This window comes from Branchiostoma belcheri, unplaced genomic scaffold, assembly GCF_001625305.1.
Source record: "Branchiostoma belcheri isolate BF01 breed outbred unplaced genomic scaffold, Haploidv18h27 scaffold75, whole genome shotgun sequence".
Lineage (NCBI taxonomy): Eukaryota > Metazoa > Chordata > Leptocardii > Amphioxiformes > Branchiostomatidae > Branchiostoma > Branchiostoma belcheri.
The window spans coordinates 1,401,259-1,417,357 of NW_017804409.1; the positions used below are offsets into that span (position 1 = coordinate 1,401,259).

The following is a 16,099-nucleotide window of genomic DNA, read 5'->3' on the forward strand; positions in this document are numbered from 1 at the left end:
ATCGGATCGATATATAATTATAATACAGTTTCTTTATTAAATTATAATAAAGGAGTACGCAAGATCCACTAAATTAAAACTACTCAACTAATTTCACATTTTTGATAAGCAGTGCATATGGTAATACATTATTTTCCTAGCAGCAATTTAGTAGTTTATAGACTATGCGCAGGAGATAACTAATACTTGAGTAGAAAAGCCATAAAAAATCGTGCTGCATGATTTCTATAGTCGCCATAGGTTAGGAGGTATCTAAAATGTATCATAAATCAAACAATGGATTACTAATATGGTAGTCGAGCCAGGCAGCCAAGCCTTCAATTCAATCTTTTGTCTTGATACTAATGTTTTATCTTCAATCAAATTAGATGATAGCGTTACGAGGGTCATTCCTTGTAAAAAAATGAACTACATTAAGCACGTATGTTTTGTTTTTTTATATTCCAACATTTTATGACTAGACATGGCGACGGCACACTCAAGTTATATCAACTTATCTTATGCCGCCGCCAACGCAGAGGACAAATACAGGACAAGACAATACTCATTTTCCCTAGAGTTAAGTGAGGAAAGTCGTGTAAAGTGCCTTTCCCAAAGGCACAAGATCGGTGGCATGTCAGGACTCGAACCCGGGACCTCTTGGTTCCGAGTCGAGCACGCTGCCACTACGCCACACAACCCTAACACGTATGTTTATTTCAACATTAACTTCTGTCGAACGGATCGATATTTAATCATGATATAGTTTCTTTATTAAATTATAATAAAGGAGTACGCAATATTCACTAAATTAAAACTACTCAACTTATTTCACATTTTTAATAAGCAGTGCATATTGTAATAATAACCATAATTTTCCTAGCAGCAATTTAGTTGCTTATAGACTATGCGCAGGAGATAACTAATATTTAAGTAGAAAAGCCATAAAAAGATATCGTACTGCATGATTTGTATAGTCATTATAAGAGGTATACTTTGTTTAAAATGTATCATAAATCTACCATCGGATTATTGTACTCGAGCCAGGCAGCCAAGCCTTCAATTCAATCTTTTGTCTTGATATCAACGTTTTATCTTCAATCAAATTAGATGATAGCGTTACGAGGGCCATTCCTTGTAAAAATGAACCACATCAATCAATCCAAAAGTCCATTTCCATGGCTTTTAGCGTTGGACAATAAAAGTAGCGAATTCGGTGCCACGATCCGATGTCACCATCAGTCAGCAACCCAGTCAGATTGCAAACATATAATATCCTAAATGGGCAGATTTTATGAGTAGAAACGAGTCTCTTAAGGCACTGGCCTGGGATTGGCATAAATCCTTGTCTCCTACAAGTACTTAAGAGGAAGATCAAAGATATAGCCCCTGTTACACATAGCCGAATACACATAACACTAGCCGAACTCCCCCCAATCATGCATGGTTAGGAGTAGGTCGGCAGTAACTCAGTCAGGTTGGCTGTGGTTGGCTGATTTCCGGTGAGGTTGGCTACTGTTCGGCTGCGCCAGTCGAATGTTTCAAAATGTTTAAAACATTTGGGTGTGGACGGAAGGTTTGGGCATGGTTGTCTGGTGGTTGGCTGGTGTTCGGGAGTAGGTCAGCAGTGTTCGGGGTCACATTTGACTCAAATATAGCTTCAATTCGATACGATTGGTATAGAGAGGTAGGTAGGCGTGGCCTAAATTTGGTCAGGCTGCTCCTTAACGTAAGTCCACCTTAGTTGGTTGGTTGGTGTTCGGGGGAAGGTTCACTTTATATAAAGCGGTGTCAAGCTTTGATCGACATTCTACGTTCCGTATACTCACTTACTCACTCACTCACTCACTCACTCACTCGCTCGCTCGCTCGCTCGCTCACTCACTCACTCACTCACTCACTCACTCACTCACTCACTCACTCACTCACTCTCTCCCATAGCTTAGTATACTCCGGGTGGATAAATTGCAAGAAGAGTCAGCTGTGAGCACACCACAATTTTATTCAGGAATGTAAATTACACACCATGAATAGTACACATAGCCATACATTACGTACATAGCATTATCCCATCCGCATTTCGGTATTGTCGCACTATATTTTCTAGATACTGCCTTTCATCTAATATCTTCCCTCCATGAAAAAATATTGCAATATTTTAAAAGCACTTCAGCATTAACCTCTTATCTCTCTCCGGAGTTCATCAGTCTCGATACATATCTCTAATAGTAATTACAATTTGATAATAACAATGATACAACTCGAAGGCTACATCAATTCGCAAACAAAAACACGTTACAACCAATAAAATAAACATGCCAATCTACTTCACCCCACAAGTCCTGACAAGACGACAAAATGATATGCCGTAAATAATTGCATCAGGTTTGTAAATGATTGAATACAGTTAAGTTTTTTTTTTAGATTGTTTTACATGAGTTGACGTTTCGATGCCCATCTGCCATCTTCATCAGTGCTAATATGAATGATTGACTGTGCCCTGGAGCTAGGTGATACTGGTCCACTGTGCACTGAAGCTAGGTGTTACTGGTCCACTGTGCACTGAAGCTAGGTGTTACTGGTTCACTGTGCACTGAAGCTAAGTGTTACTGGTTGACTGTACACTGAAGCTAGGTGTTACTGGTCCACTGTGCACTGAAGCTAGGTGTTACTGGTCCACTGTGCACTGAAGCTAGGTGTTACTGGTCAACTGTGTACTGAAGCTAAGTGTTACTGGTTGACTGTGCACTGAAGCTAGGTGTTACTGGTTCACTGTGCACTGAAGCTAAGTGTTACTGGTCCACTGTGCACTGAAGCTAGGTGTTACTGGTTCACTGTGCAATGAAGCTAGGTGTTACTGGTTGACTGTACACTGAAGCTAGGTGTTACTGGTCGACTGTGCAATGGAGCTAGGTGTTACTGGTTGACTGTGCACTGAAGCTAGGTGTTACTGGTCCACTGTACACTGAAGCTAGGTGTTACTGGTCCACTGTGCACTGAAGCTAGGTGTTAGGATTCACTGTGCACTGAAGCTAGCTATAGGTGTTACTGAATACTGGTTCACTGTGCACTGAAGTTAGGTGTTACTGGTCCACTGTGCACTGAAGCTAGGTGTTACTGGCTCCCTGTGCACTGAAGCTAGGTGTTATAGGTCCACTATGCACTGAAGCTAGGTGTTACTGGTTTACTGTGCACTGAAGCTAGGTGTTACAGGTCCACTATGCACTGAAGCTAGGTGTTACTGGTCCACTGTGCACTGAAGCTAGGTGTTACTGGTCCACTATGCACTGAAGCTAGGTGTTACTGGTCCACTGTGCACTGAAGCTAGGTGTTACTGGACCACTGTGTACTGATGCTATGTGTTAGTGGTTGACTGTGCACTGAAGTTAGGTGTTACTGGTCCACTGTGTACTGAAGCTAGGTGTTACTGGTCCACTGTGCACTGAAGCTAGGTGTTACTGGTTGACTGTGCACTGAAGCTAGGTGTTACTGGCTCACTGTGTACTGAAGCTAAGTGTTAGTGGTTGACTGTGCACTGAAGCTAGGTGTTACTGGTCCACTGTGTACTGAAGCTAGGTGTTACTGGTCCACTGTGCACTGAAGCTAGGTGTTACTGGCTCACTGTGTACTGAAGCTAAGTGTTACTGGTTGACTGTGCACTGAAGCTAGGTGTTACTGGTCCACTGTGCCCTGAAGCTAGGTGTTACTTGTTGACTGTGCACTGAAGCTGGGTGTTACTGGTTGTCTGTGCACTGAAGCTAGGTGCTACTGGCCCACTGTTTACTGAAGATAGGTGTTACTGGTTGACTGTGCACTGAAGCTAGGTGTTACTGGTTGACTGTGAACTGAAGCTAGGTGTTACTGGTCCACTGAAGTTAGGTGTTACTGGTCCACTGTTCACTGAAGCTGGGTGTTACTGGTCCACTGTGCACTGAAGCTAGGTGTTACTGGTCCACTGTGCACTGAAGCTATGTGTTACTGTGACAATACCTATTTATGTCACATTTGTTTTATAACGCTTGGCACTGCATTGTTACAGTAACATGTAACGTCGGCTCATGTAAAACAAATGGTTGTGAATAAAAGAACTTAACTATTCGATATTGTTGATATTGTTTCAGAGAAGTGATATTGATACAGGATAGTTTCTTTAGGGTCATAGGTTTCGATAGTTACCTGAAACATCATCCAGAATATTTGTATATATCTGATAACAGAACTCACACTACAGTAATAGTAAGAACAGTTGTTCCTGTCACTTTTGATCGCACAATGTTATCAACATCTTTGTCAATATTTGTCACAGTAAACAATTAAGAATACTACTACATTCAACAAAAGACATTATATTGAGTCCTGAATATTAAGTACAACATCAAGGAATATTCAATTATACACCAAAACAGATCTAAATCTTGATAAATCCTTTGGCAGCTGTCATAAGGCAGGCGCCAGAACAGAACACATGTAATATTTACGCTATTGTGTTCTTCTCAAACGTTTTTAAAAGATAGTCGCCACCCTTTTTAATGGGTCCTGCCCATTATATCATAGTGTATGTAAAAGACTTGATTGTCAATATCTGTCACAGTAAACAATTAGTAATACTACTACATTCAACAAAATACATTATATTGAGTACTTTTATATTTTTCTTCTTTTTCATAAACGGTAAACCACGTTTAATCCTGCACACCAGTTTAGCACAGTAAGTACAAGCGGTAAGACCGAACTGTTAAGGCTTGAACCACGCACACCATACTCTTTTCAATAAGTGCGGTGAGATCTTTAAGTGCTTGAGGGTAGGCTTGAGTAGGCTTTACGTCCTATTCAAGAGGACGTCACTAACAGAAGCTAGGTATTGATTTTCACCTAGGAAAATAGGTGTAAAGTGCTTATCACAAGGACACAATAGTGGGGCCTGCCAGGGATTCGAACCCAGAACTTTCAGATTCTGAGTCAACCGCTCTAATCCACAAAGCCACCATGCGTAGATAATAGCCGAATTACTTTTACTTCAAAGAGATCCTATTTAAATGTGCTGTGTGTACATCATTTATTACACATCAAGGGATTATGTATACTAATTTCCTCAAAAAATCTGTTTGAAAAGACCTTTGAAAACAGACCTTTGGTTTGGAGCTTTCTAGTGCCTGATTGAGGTTAACAATGTTTCAAGGAAGAAAACTGTTAAACCTAATTAGGGAAGATGGTGGTCTCAGTCAGGATGGCTGTTCTTGATTTGATGATCAAAATGTAATCTCAGACACAGTGACACGTGTAGAATAAAAAAAATATTCTCTTGTATAAATTCCTCTGTTGAAACTTTTGTCATTTAAAGTTAATTCAGGGTCTGCAGACAACCATAATCTCTATTATACTCAACAGTGTCATAAGAATTTGAATTTTACATTTCACAAAAGCATTAATTGGTTTTAAAACCTGGCAGTTTTCCACAGATATTATTTGTGTTTTTAACTTAATAGTTATACTTTCCAATACTTTCGGTCATTCATTTGTGTAGAGTGTAGTTTCTTATTTAACAAAGCAATGGTAGATGCAGGCACGTGAACACACCGCACATGCACACACACACATACACGTGCGCGCACACACACACGCACACACACACACACACACACACACACACGCACACAAACACATACACACACACACACGTACTCACACACACGCACGCACACACACACACACACACACACACACACACACACACACACACACACACACACACACACACGCACACACACGCACACACACACAAACATCCAAGACATGCACACGTGCGTACATACACACAAACACATCGACATTTGCCTACTGACATTGGCATTCACCTTACCGCAAAATAGATTGAGAAAACTGTTGAAGAACCAAGAACACATTCATCGCACGGTCTTCAGGCGCCGGCAGTCCCAATAGGTTTTTCATGTCCTACATCTATCATCCCTGGCATGTACAATGCCAATGTGCTGTACTGTCACACTAGACCCATGACCCCATTATAAAACTGACGGCTATTCAATAAAGCCTATACATTTTTACTTATAGACTGTCAGGCTCTCCTCCTATCTCCTTTGTTGCAATTGGATGCATCTCCTTCAATGTACGCTTCTTCATCGACTTATGTTACAACATTCGCCCAGCGATCGTTCCTTTGGAACTACCCATAGATTTTGTTACCCAGCGTTACATAGTGTAATCTATCATAGTTGTCCCTTGTATGAACCCTTAGTTTAGTTATATATGCGTTAAAACTTTATCACAAACTACGTTCCAGTATCTTGAATATCTAGCGATTTGGAAAATATTAATCTGTGTAAATATGGTTTAATTCTATACATCATTTGGCACAAGAAGCACATCAAAATAATTCATGTCAACCTTCATAGCATTAACCTATACTACTACTGCCTGGAATTCATAGTGAATCTTGCAAAAATACTTTTCTGTATCTGACTCAGTTCTTTGTTGAAAATAATTATTGTTTTTATAATTTCACTAATATGCAGTGCACAAAAACGTGATTTATCCGCTAGATACAGCGTTAGTTCCTATTTCAAACATGGGTCTTTTATTTATTTATTTATTAATATGTAGTCTTTGATATGTAGTTATTGATCTTGATATGTATATTTCTATATTCATGTATCATTTATACTCAATCGGCGTTACGTGACTTTCATTTTGATCGCAATTTTGTCACAAAAGTCACAAAACTATATATACACATGTATGTACAAAATTCTGTAGTTGACCAATACCATCCACTGGTCAACAGCAGCTGACCATTTACTATGGTCACTCATTTTCAGTTTTCACTCTGGTATGGCCTAAATGTTAGCTTTACGCTTACCTGTATACTTTTTATGCAGTTGTTTTTGCATTTTACTGTGTGCCTAATTATAATAAACTTTTTTTATATCCATTTCAAAATCGTAAAATTCTATCTCATCTGCGAAAAAGTTTGATAAATCTGAGTAGAATGTTTATACATTCAAATATGATAAACATACTATCATATTTACAGTCCAAAATGAAAAATGTCTAATTCATAAAACTCATGCAATATCACTGGAATAATAAATTTTATATATAATGTTGTTATGATAGGTTTATTTCTTTACATTCACGTCAACAAGATATCGACAATTGTTATATCGTATCTTTAGTAAGGTGATGTGTTTTATATTGAATGCCCTTTCAATTCTGGATTGAAAAAAAATACTACCTAGCATGGTTTGGGAAATGTTTACTCCTGATTATAATTTAGAATTAGACTATTTACAAAACTATTACTCAATACCACAACGCGTGTGCATGGCAGCTGAACTATCGTACCTTCGCCAGAAGGTTATGTTTTCGGTTTGGCTATTGCAGATCACTGTGGATGTAGGAGGCATAGCTCTTGAGCCATGAATGGATATTCATCGCTTTTGGTAGGCAAGCTGCTGTTTGGGCGAAAAATGTCAAGTTAAAAGATAACCGGTGTCAGTTGTGAATAAACTTATCGAAGAGGGGGAAACTATTGGCCTGGAAGGGGAGAATATCTGAAGTTCGGGCTAAATGAGAGACATTTACACTTTATTTTATACATATTTATCATTTGGCGAAGGCATGAGGTCGTATACCTCTGATTTCGGTATTGAACTCATGCATTACACTTGTTTTAATTCCGTGCCATGCTCTGCCCTTTTTAAGTATTCCACGCGACATTTCTGAGATAATATTCGGTGCCATGGAGTAGTCAAGATAAAAGGCTGCAGCACTGACCCTCTTCGATTGCGGGTCTTGTAGTCTCAACTGCAATTTAAAATGCTTTCAGATCTTAGAAACTTACTACCTCCGGCAAAATACGTGTTTTACGTGGTGAGTCTGAAACAACTACAGCATTGAGATAAGTTGCCTTGCTGACATTTGACACACTATGAAGCTCACCATGTCATGTCTTTATCAGACCGAGTGTATGCCCGATGGCACTATCCGAAAAGTAATTTCATCAGCTGCAGGTTGGTAGAACATAGAATATTGGGTTTTTCTTGTACACAACCAGTTGTAATTTTCTCACCTTGCATACGTTGAACAGATATGAGGGGGATACAAACTTAGTCACACTTGGGATTGTGTTCCCGCCACAAAAGCGCCACCTACTTTGGCTATATACAGCGGCATGAGAGAAGTAGTATTTCAGTTATAAATTCTGAGGAAGGTGTCTGAAAGACATGGAACGTAAGCAAGGTGAGAGAAGTACTGGTGGTGTGTAAGAAAAATATACCATGCCTACACATGCGCAGAGACGGTCTCGACGGTTCGAATGCGCAGCTGCAGGTCGTGGCGGCCATTGTCAGCCTCGTTCTGGTTGGGTGGCACCCCGGGCTCAACGCGGTTGCGCCGTAGGCATCTCAGCTTCAGGACGTCCCAGAATCCCTTGCGGAAGTTCTCGCTGAAGCCGTTGTAGATGATGGGGTTACAGGCGGAGTTGGCGTAGCCGAGCAACAGCACCGAGTAGCGCAGGTCCGGGAACCAGAAGGGACGCTGGAGAATACAATGGAAACCATACAGTTATCAGATTGGTCAAATATTAGTTTTCATAAATGAAGAACGATTTTATGTTTACCGTGTGACAGGCTGAATAAAAGATCCAAACAGGAACTATGCGTCTCCAGATGTCTTAGTGAGGGACGACTGCGTGTGCAAGATGTCAATTAGCTGAGGAATGAATCCCCTCGAATTCACATTACCGAAGGAATATTGTTTTTTCTCAGTTTCTTCTTCTTCCTCTTCTTCTTCTCCAAACAGTGACCTCCGACCTGACCAATGGCATGATTTGTTGACGTCTATCACCATGGTGACTGGTGTTGGGGTACATAATGTTGCAATTTCAGGGTCTGCTCTGCTCCTGTCCTCATATGCTAGTAGTACATGTGAATGTGTTGGAGTAAGAATTAACAGAGAAGACCATATCCGAAGGTAAACATTATGCATTTGCTTTGCAAATGTTACTTCTCTAGTTTAAACTTTTTTTTATGTCTATAACTGTGACCTCCGACGGAGTATTTGTGTCCGTATGCAGTATAAATTCGAGGGGATTCAATCCTCAGCTAAACGAGATCTTGCACATTTGTGTCCGTGTGTTCGCAGTTGTAATTCACAATCCCTTTGCTGCATTGGTATGTAGTTTGGTATGTTGTCTGCTATTATATGTGTTAGAGAATGAACATTATTGTTTTATACCATAGCAGTTTTTATAGGTCATGTCATATTTCAGAAAACACCCCTAATGAAAATGAACCATACAATACTTTGTGTGCTTAGTCAACCTTCATAACCTGATTATATATATATTTTTTAAATTATATTCCAAACTTGTTTTTATTTGCACGTTTGCATCAGTTTTTGGGGCCCCAGAGGATGCCATTCCTATAATCAAATCTGGCGTCAGTTCTGGCGTAGGTACTGCCAGCTGGTATGCAGACCTTAAATAGGCCCCGTTTCTTTTATCCCAGACACCGTATTTTTAAATTTATGTATTTTGTGTTGTCAACGTTGTATATGGGCTTTGCCTGAGTCAAACAATAAATAAATAAATAAATAAATAAATAAATAAATAAATAAATAAATAAATAAATCAACATTTCATAGTTATAGAGTTATAGAGTTTGAACATCACGGTTTAGGTCTAGATACGGAGCAGGACTACTTTGTGAGAGGCGCGGAGGAGGCAGTTTACATCAGGGCTCATCAACACTGTCTGAACCGTGATGGTGGGAGATTCCGTCTTCCGCCACCTTTGATGCACTCCTGACGTCATCACGCTTCCGACTTCCGGAAAGTGATCAGCGATTGCATCACGCATCTGATGAAGGTTGACGGGATCAGCCGAACATTTATGGTGAATCTCTTCATTGTGTTGGAACAAGTTCGAACTCTATTATCATGGATTCTACCAACACAGATGAGCTTTCTTTCGAAATCAACATTTTCATAGCCTGAGAGAGCTTGTATCCACTAGTAGATTACATCCAAGGACCTTACAATCTAAATAGTCCTTTGAAATTGATAGCATATCGTATTCTATTTCGCACATACTCTTTGAACTGGCGGACTGGCTGCAGCATCAAACAGAAATATGATTTACGATGATGGGTTCAAGCTGTCTTAGAGGAAATGAAAACCACGCCCGCTTCGGGTTAGGAGATCTAGTGGAATTTAGGAAGAACCGATCGAAGTGGGTATTATGGTGATGATTGCGCTTGCTTCATCTTACTTGTCACGAGGCTATGTTGGTTTGATCACATGGATGACATCCTCGGAACCCCCTAAACTGCTTTGAGCGTGCGAATAAAAAAAAAACGCAAAAAAGTTGCTTTCATTATTACTTTTAGCCGTTACGTTCAATCACTGATTTTTTGACATTTCACTTTGCAGCCCAGATTTGACCACCGTACTAGTTCTGTTCATCCAGTTTATCTATTTATTTACTTTATTTGTTTCGAGAAGAAGAAGAAGAGAAAGGCACAACATCATTTTTCATTCTGCGAAGGTAACAAATAAAGATTTAAGCCATCACAATGACCGAGTCTCGGTCGGAGTTACCTTGGAGTCGTCAGTGAACTCGATGTAGAGCTGGAGGATCTGGTACGGAGTCCAGCAGATGAAGAAGGCCAACACCACCACCACCATCATCCGGATCACCTGCAGACAACATAAATTTGACAATGTTGTTTATTTGCATAGAATACGCAAAACAAATTACGAATACATGTATGAAAACGTGGGGTCGTGTGGCGTAGCGGCAGAGTGCTCGACTCGGAACCAAGAGGTCCCGGGTTCGAGTCCTGACATGCCACCGATCGCGTGCCCTTGGGAAAGGCACTTTACACGACTTTCCTCACTTCGCTCAGGTGAAAATGAGTATTGCATTGTTCCCTGTGTTGGTGGCGGCATCAATGTAGGTTGATATAACTTGAGTGTGCTGTCACCACGTCTTCTGATAACATGTTGGAATATAAAAAAAGAAAACAGAGTTCCACGATCTCCTTTCTCCGTAATAATATGCAAATAAGGCCCTCATTTACATAATAAATACCTACCGATGTCCCTCTCGTTCTCAATTACATATGTACATATGACACAAGTTTGAATATCCCTATTTTGGAACGCAGGAGATGAATAAAATTTTCTAATTAATTCAGCAAACTAGATCCTGATTTGTATAATTAATTATGCTAAGTATCCTAGGCAAATCGGATTTCGTTATGTACCTTTTATTGTATGCAGTTGTATTTGGCAGTATTTAACAGTGGATGTAGTCATTCTAATTTTAGTAATAAAATAATGAAACTTTTATTGCATGTTCATTCCCGGGGGGATAAATGCACGGATGTACAACGTACAATGTACTAGAAAGTACTACAACAGTAGTAATAAAGACTAACATCAGGTCTAAGGTATACAATGCTAAAAAAAGAAATATATATATAAAGTGGTATAGATCTAAGTTCTAATGGCTTCTTCTCTCTTTTTGAAACATTTTGAAATATACTTACATACTTCATTGATGACGTCTATATTTGTACATTATATGATGTATTTAAAAGTGTCTTCCTTTGATAATGTTTTACATTTTTTGTCGAGCTTAATTGAACTGAACAGTGATTCACGTTCGTTATCATATACAGTCAAGCATAAAATGCGATTCATCTTCAATATAAGAATTATTACAGAATTTGCAAAGTCTATCTTGTAATGGTGTGCGTTACAAGATAGTAGCGTCATCCATCACATTAAAGCAAAATGATAGCTAGTTTTGAGGACAAGGCTAGTGACTAAAGAGAACATTTTTCATGGTAACTACACAAGGCTACTACACAGCAAGCCAATCCTTAATGTATTACATGTATAACGTTCTTTCTAAATTCTGTTTGATAGACTTTCTGTCTCTTCCTAAGTTCCAACTCCCGCTGCTCCGACATTTAGACTAGCGGAAACCGACGTAAAAAAAAACTAATCTCTGTAAGACGACTGCAATATTTCCTACTGCCGGAGATTGCTGCCGTCTTATATACTTCCTGTAACTCCTGCTGCGTTCTCTGTGAAACACGATAAAACCACAAAAACAAGCCCCTGCTTTCCATAGGATTAACCATACGAGAGCATTACTGTGTAATGTTTTAAACCATATAGAAGCAACCCGGCGCGTTGCTCTCAAATATTCTTCTAGATAAAGTTCTTGCTTCAACACGATACATTCTGCTTCACTGTTTTATAACCCGCGTCGTATATTTTACTGTAATTTTTCAATGTATTGTTGTTGTTGTCAATTGAGAATTCACCAATTTGAACGGAAAGGAAATGGCCACAAAATCTACAAGTTAGTGAACAGAGTAAATCTGTTTCAAATCCCTGTGTCCACTGAAGTTTTTGGCAGTACCGTAAAACACATTTTTCAAAGAGCAAGGTACATGTACATGTATTACATTGAAGCCTTGTGATATAAAACATTTTCCATTTTTATTAATGTTTGGTCTTAAAACTCCGTTAGACATCCAGATAATGATATAAATAAGAAAGTGTTACTCAAGCAACTGGATACGTTTTGTGAATCTGCAACAGCCCTGAGTCAGCTTACAAATGTGCCCTATGTGGCAGAGACTGTCGTTCTTGTATCTTGTACTTTTCAGCCACAGCCGAAGCTATAGAGCTGACATCTATTAGGATTTTACCATGGACAATACTGACTGAAGGATGCCATATATATTGGTTAGTGGCTTAGCCTATGGTCTAACGTATTTCATCTTTCAATTGTTATTCATTTCTAAAATAGATATATACTATACATGTATTAAAGCTACAATTCACTCTATATCTTTCAAGAACATACACATCCACATATCAGTTACGTTCTTCATAAACTTGACGAATGCTTTCGTTGTCCCCGTAAATGGGAAAACGGGAACCACAAACCCGCTCCTGGCCTGGGCAGATAATCAGAGTCCGTATTCGAAAACCGGACCTGTTAACACCTTGGGGGCCATTCGGTAAATTGAAACAAGAAGGTTGGACTCCTTCTAAACCCCTAGATTGAAACCGTGTCTGCCTGTTTATGGGCACTATTCACAGGACTGGACTAAGGACAGGACTGTTTGTGGACACTATTCATCACTAAGGGCAGGCCTGTCTGTGGACACTATTCAGCACTAAGGACAGGCCTGTTTGTGGACACTATTCAGCACTAAGGACAGGCCTGTTTCTGGACACTATTTATCACGAAGGACAGGCCTGTTTGTGAACACTATTCATCACTAAGGACAGGACTGTTTCTGGACACTATTTATCACGAAGGACAGGCCTGTTTGTGGACACTATTCATCACTAAGGACAGGCCTGTTTGTGGAAACTTTTCAGCACTAAGAACAGGCCTGTTTGTGGACACTATCCATCACTAAGGACAGGCCTGTTTGTGGACACTATTCAGCACTAAGGACAGGCCTGTTTATGGACACTATTCATCACTAAGGACAGACCTGTTTGTAGACACTATTTAGCACTAAGGACAGGCCTCTTTGTGGACACTAACTCAACAGTAACCATGATTTAGTGTACTGACCTTTCGCTTGGTCTTTGCCTGGGCAGATTCGGTGGCAACGATGGTGACTCCGGGGGTCTTCTTGTTCCACAGGGTCTTAGCGATCATGGCGTAGGCTCCGGAGATGATGAGGAGAGGCAGGGTGTATATGACCACGAAGAGGAAGATGGTGTACACTGCGCGCTGCCGCTCATAGTCAGGCCAGCTCTCTCGGCACCACACCTAATAGTCAGAGAACATTACCTATCTGTGACCATTTTGAATTATAACATTAGCCTCTACCAGGTTTCGCAAGCGGTTGGAAGAGTAAAAATTCGAATGTTCTGAATGTGTGACAGGAACTTAAAATGCAACTGAAACCTGACAATGTTGGTAACGGACATTGAAACATCGAAAATATAGCTACAGTAAAATAGCTTTAAATTCAATCTAATCCCATGTAAACATTGGACTCTCAAAATGCACGTTTTAGGCAAGCTGTGCCGGCTCCGGAATTACCATGAGTAAGCTAGCCAAATACTACTACTTTTCTTAAATATAGTCTGTAGATGTTCGTCTTGGGCTTCAGTTGCAATGGACCTGCTGTGTCAACAAAACTAGACGCAGCAATAATCAAACATATCTGACTTTGAAAACTTTGAAATAATCTTTATTCTTGAACTGACCGTTCTAGAATGTTCTTCAGAACAGGTAAACAAACTGTGACGTAATAATGTGATAGGTCCATTAAAGTGACATGACCAACCTCACGATGGCCGTCGTCCCAGGTAATTTCCATCTGCTCCAGGACCACCAAGAGTGGGATGTGGGTTGCGATGGAGGCTGTCCAGATCAGGGCCACCACCACCACGGCGTTGGTGTCGGTTACCCGGGCCTTCAGCGGGAAGATGATGGCGAAGAAGCGGTCCATCGCGATCACCACCATCGTCAGGATGCTGGACACAACCGACACACCTGTTGGGGAAAAGGGATTTAGATATAGGTAGGTTCAGCTCATACGAGGTGACACAAACCAGACACCACTGAAACCATAGGTAAAGGAATGTGGTCTTGATCCAGTTACAGCTCAGTGAAGAGCTATTTTCCCACAGGTCGTGGCAGAGAAGACGCCATGTACAGCATTTACAAGTTTATTGTACCGGGGGAAATTCCCCTAACTCTTTTCGATAAGTACAACTGCAGCTTAACGTCCCGTTCCAGTATGAATTGGTTTTTAATTCAGTTCACAGTCGAACTGTGACAAACTCGTACTAAATGTGTATCTCGTACTAAATGTTTTCCACCAACAGGCCTGTCCTTGGTGATGAATAATGTTCAAAACAGGCTACGCCTGTACTCTGCAAGTTTTGTCTCATAGTCTTCTTGAAGCTGTGGCGGCAGCTGGTTGTTATCCCAGCACTTTCTGGAAGCTTTACACTAAGCTAGCTTATGGGTGGGATATAGGTGTGTATTTTCTAAGTATTATACATGGTTTGTATGATACGAGCTACAAGCCCGCAGTATATAAATGCTCGGCATTGTTGTTGTGTGCCGCAAAAGTATAACGGAATGGATTATAGATTTCTACCAACTTAACGCCGACATCATAATAATATGCTCCTGTCACACATAGCCTAGCCGAATATATCCCCCCGAACACTATAGCCGAACTCCTGCCAACCATCGTTAGGATTAGGTCGGGAGCAAGCCTGACTGTGGACGGATGGTGTTTGGCCAGGTTAGCTACTGTTCAGCTGCATCAGCCGAATGTTTCAAAATGTTTAAAACATTTTGGTGTTGACGGGAGGTTCGGCCATGGTTAGCTGGTGGTTGGCTGGCGTAGATGGTAGTAGGTCGGAGCGCGCTGAAATATGACTCAAATTGAACTCAAATTCGGTTCGATTCGTATAGAAAGGTAGGTATGGTCTAAATCTGGTAAGAACCCGCCCGAACTTCAGCCAACCTTGGTCGGCTGTTTGTTGTGGGAACGTCCTGAATGAGTGACGGGAGCTTTACTTGCTAAAGCTCTTGTAGGTCTCTAGCGAACTACCTGGCATTTTCGGAACGCGAGTGAGTGGAAGACGAATTCTCTTACTAATGGATTATAAGTGTGTAACCTTGTCTTAATGCCTAACGCGAGACTAACGCAACCTTTTTACATGTTACCATATGGGAGTTAGAAGAAACACATCCTCTCTATATTCCATTATGTTTTTATCGCATGGTAACGAGACGGTAATAACCATTTTATTGGTACAAATTAGCTCTAGATGAGCAGCTAATTTTGGGGATTGGAAGAAATATCCCTGAACGTCATTAACGTGTAAGATACGCGTACCACAAATTTGTAACACACCGTGGCATACACATTGTATCAATCACTGATTTCGTTCCTCGTATACCAAATTTATGGCACCCAACCGAGGGTATGGTTTCTGTAGCGTAATTAATCTTTGCGTGAGTGCGGCGTATACTGAGAGCAAAAGGCCACACGCAGCGTTTAGAAAATGATACATCAGTCCTCATCATGTTGTT

At 40.4% G+C, this 16,099-nt stretch overlaps 1 protein-coding gene across 1 annotated transcript in view; it reads right to left on the bottom strand.

Annotated features, from left to right (window-relative positions):
- Positions 1 to 8,218: 8,218 nt before the first annotated feature.
- LOC109485392 (neuropeptide FF receptor 2-like) overlaps positions 8,219 to 16,099 on the bottom strand; it is a 35,807-nt gene continuing 27,926 nt past the window's right edge. Inside the window, exons 2-5 of the mRNA XM_019788954.1 lie at positions 14,331 to 14,539; positions 13,607 to 13,807; positions 10,594 to 10,692; positions 8,219 to 8,532 (exon numbers count right to left, since the gene is read on the bottom strand). Of these exons, the coding sequence (XP_019644513.1) occupies positions 8,278 to 8,532; positions 10,594 to 10,692; positions 13,607 to 13,807; positions 14,331 to 14,539 (764 nt within the window). The 3' untranslated portion in view covers positions 8,219 to 8,277. The remainder of the gene's footprint in view (positions 8,533 to 10,593; positions 10,693 to 13,606; positions 13,808 to 14,330; positions 14,540 to 16,099) is intronic.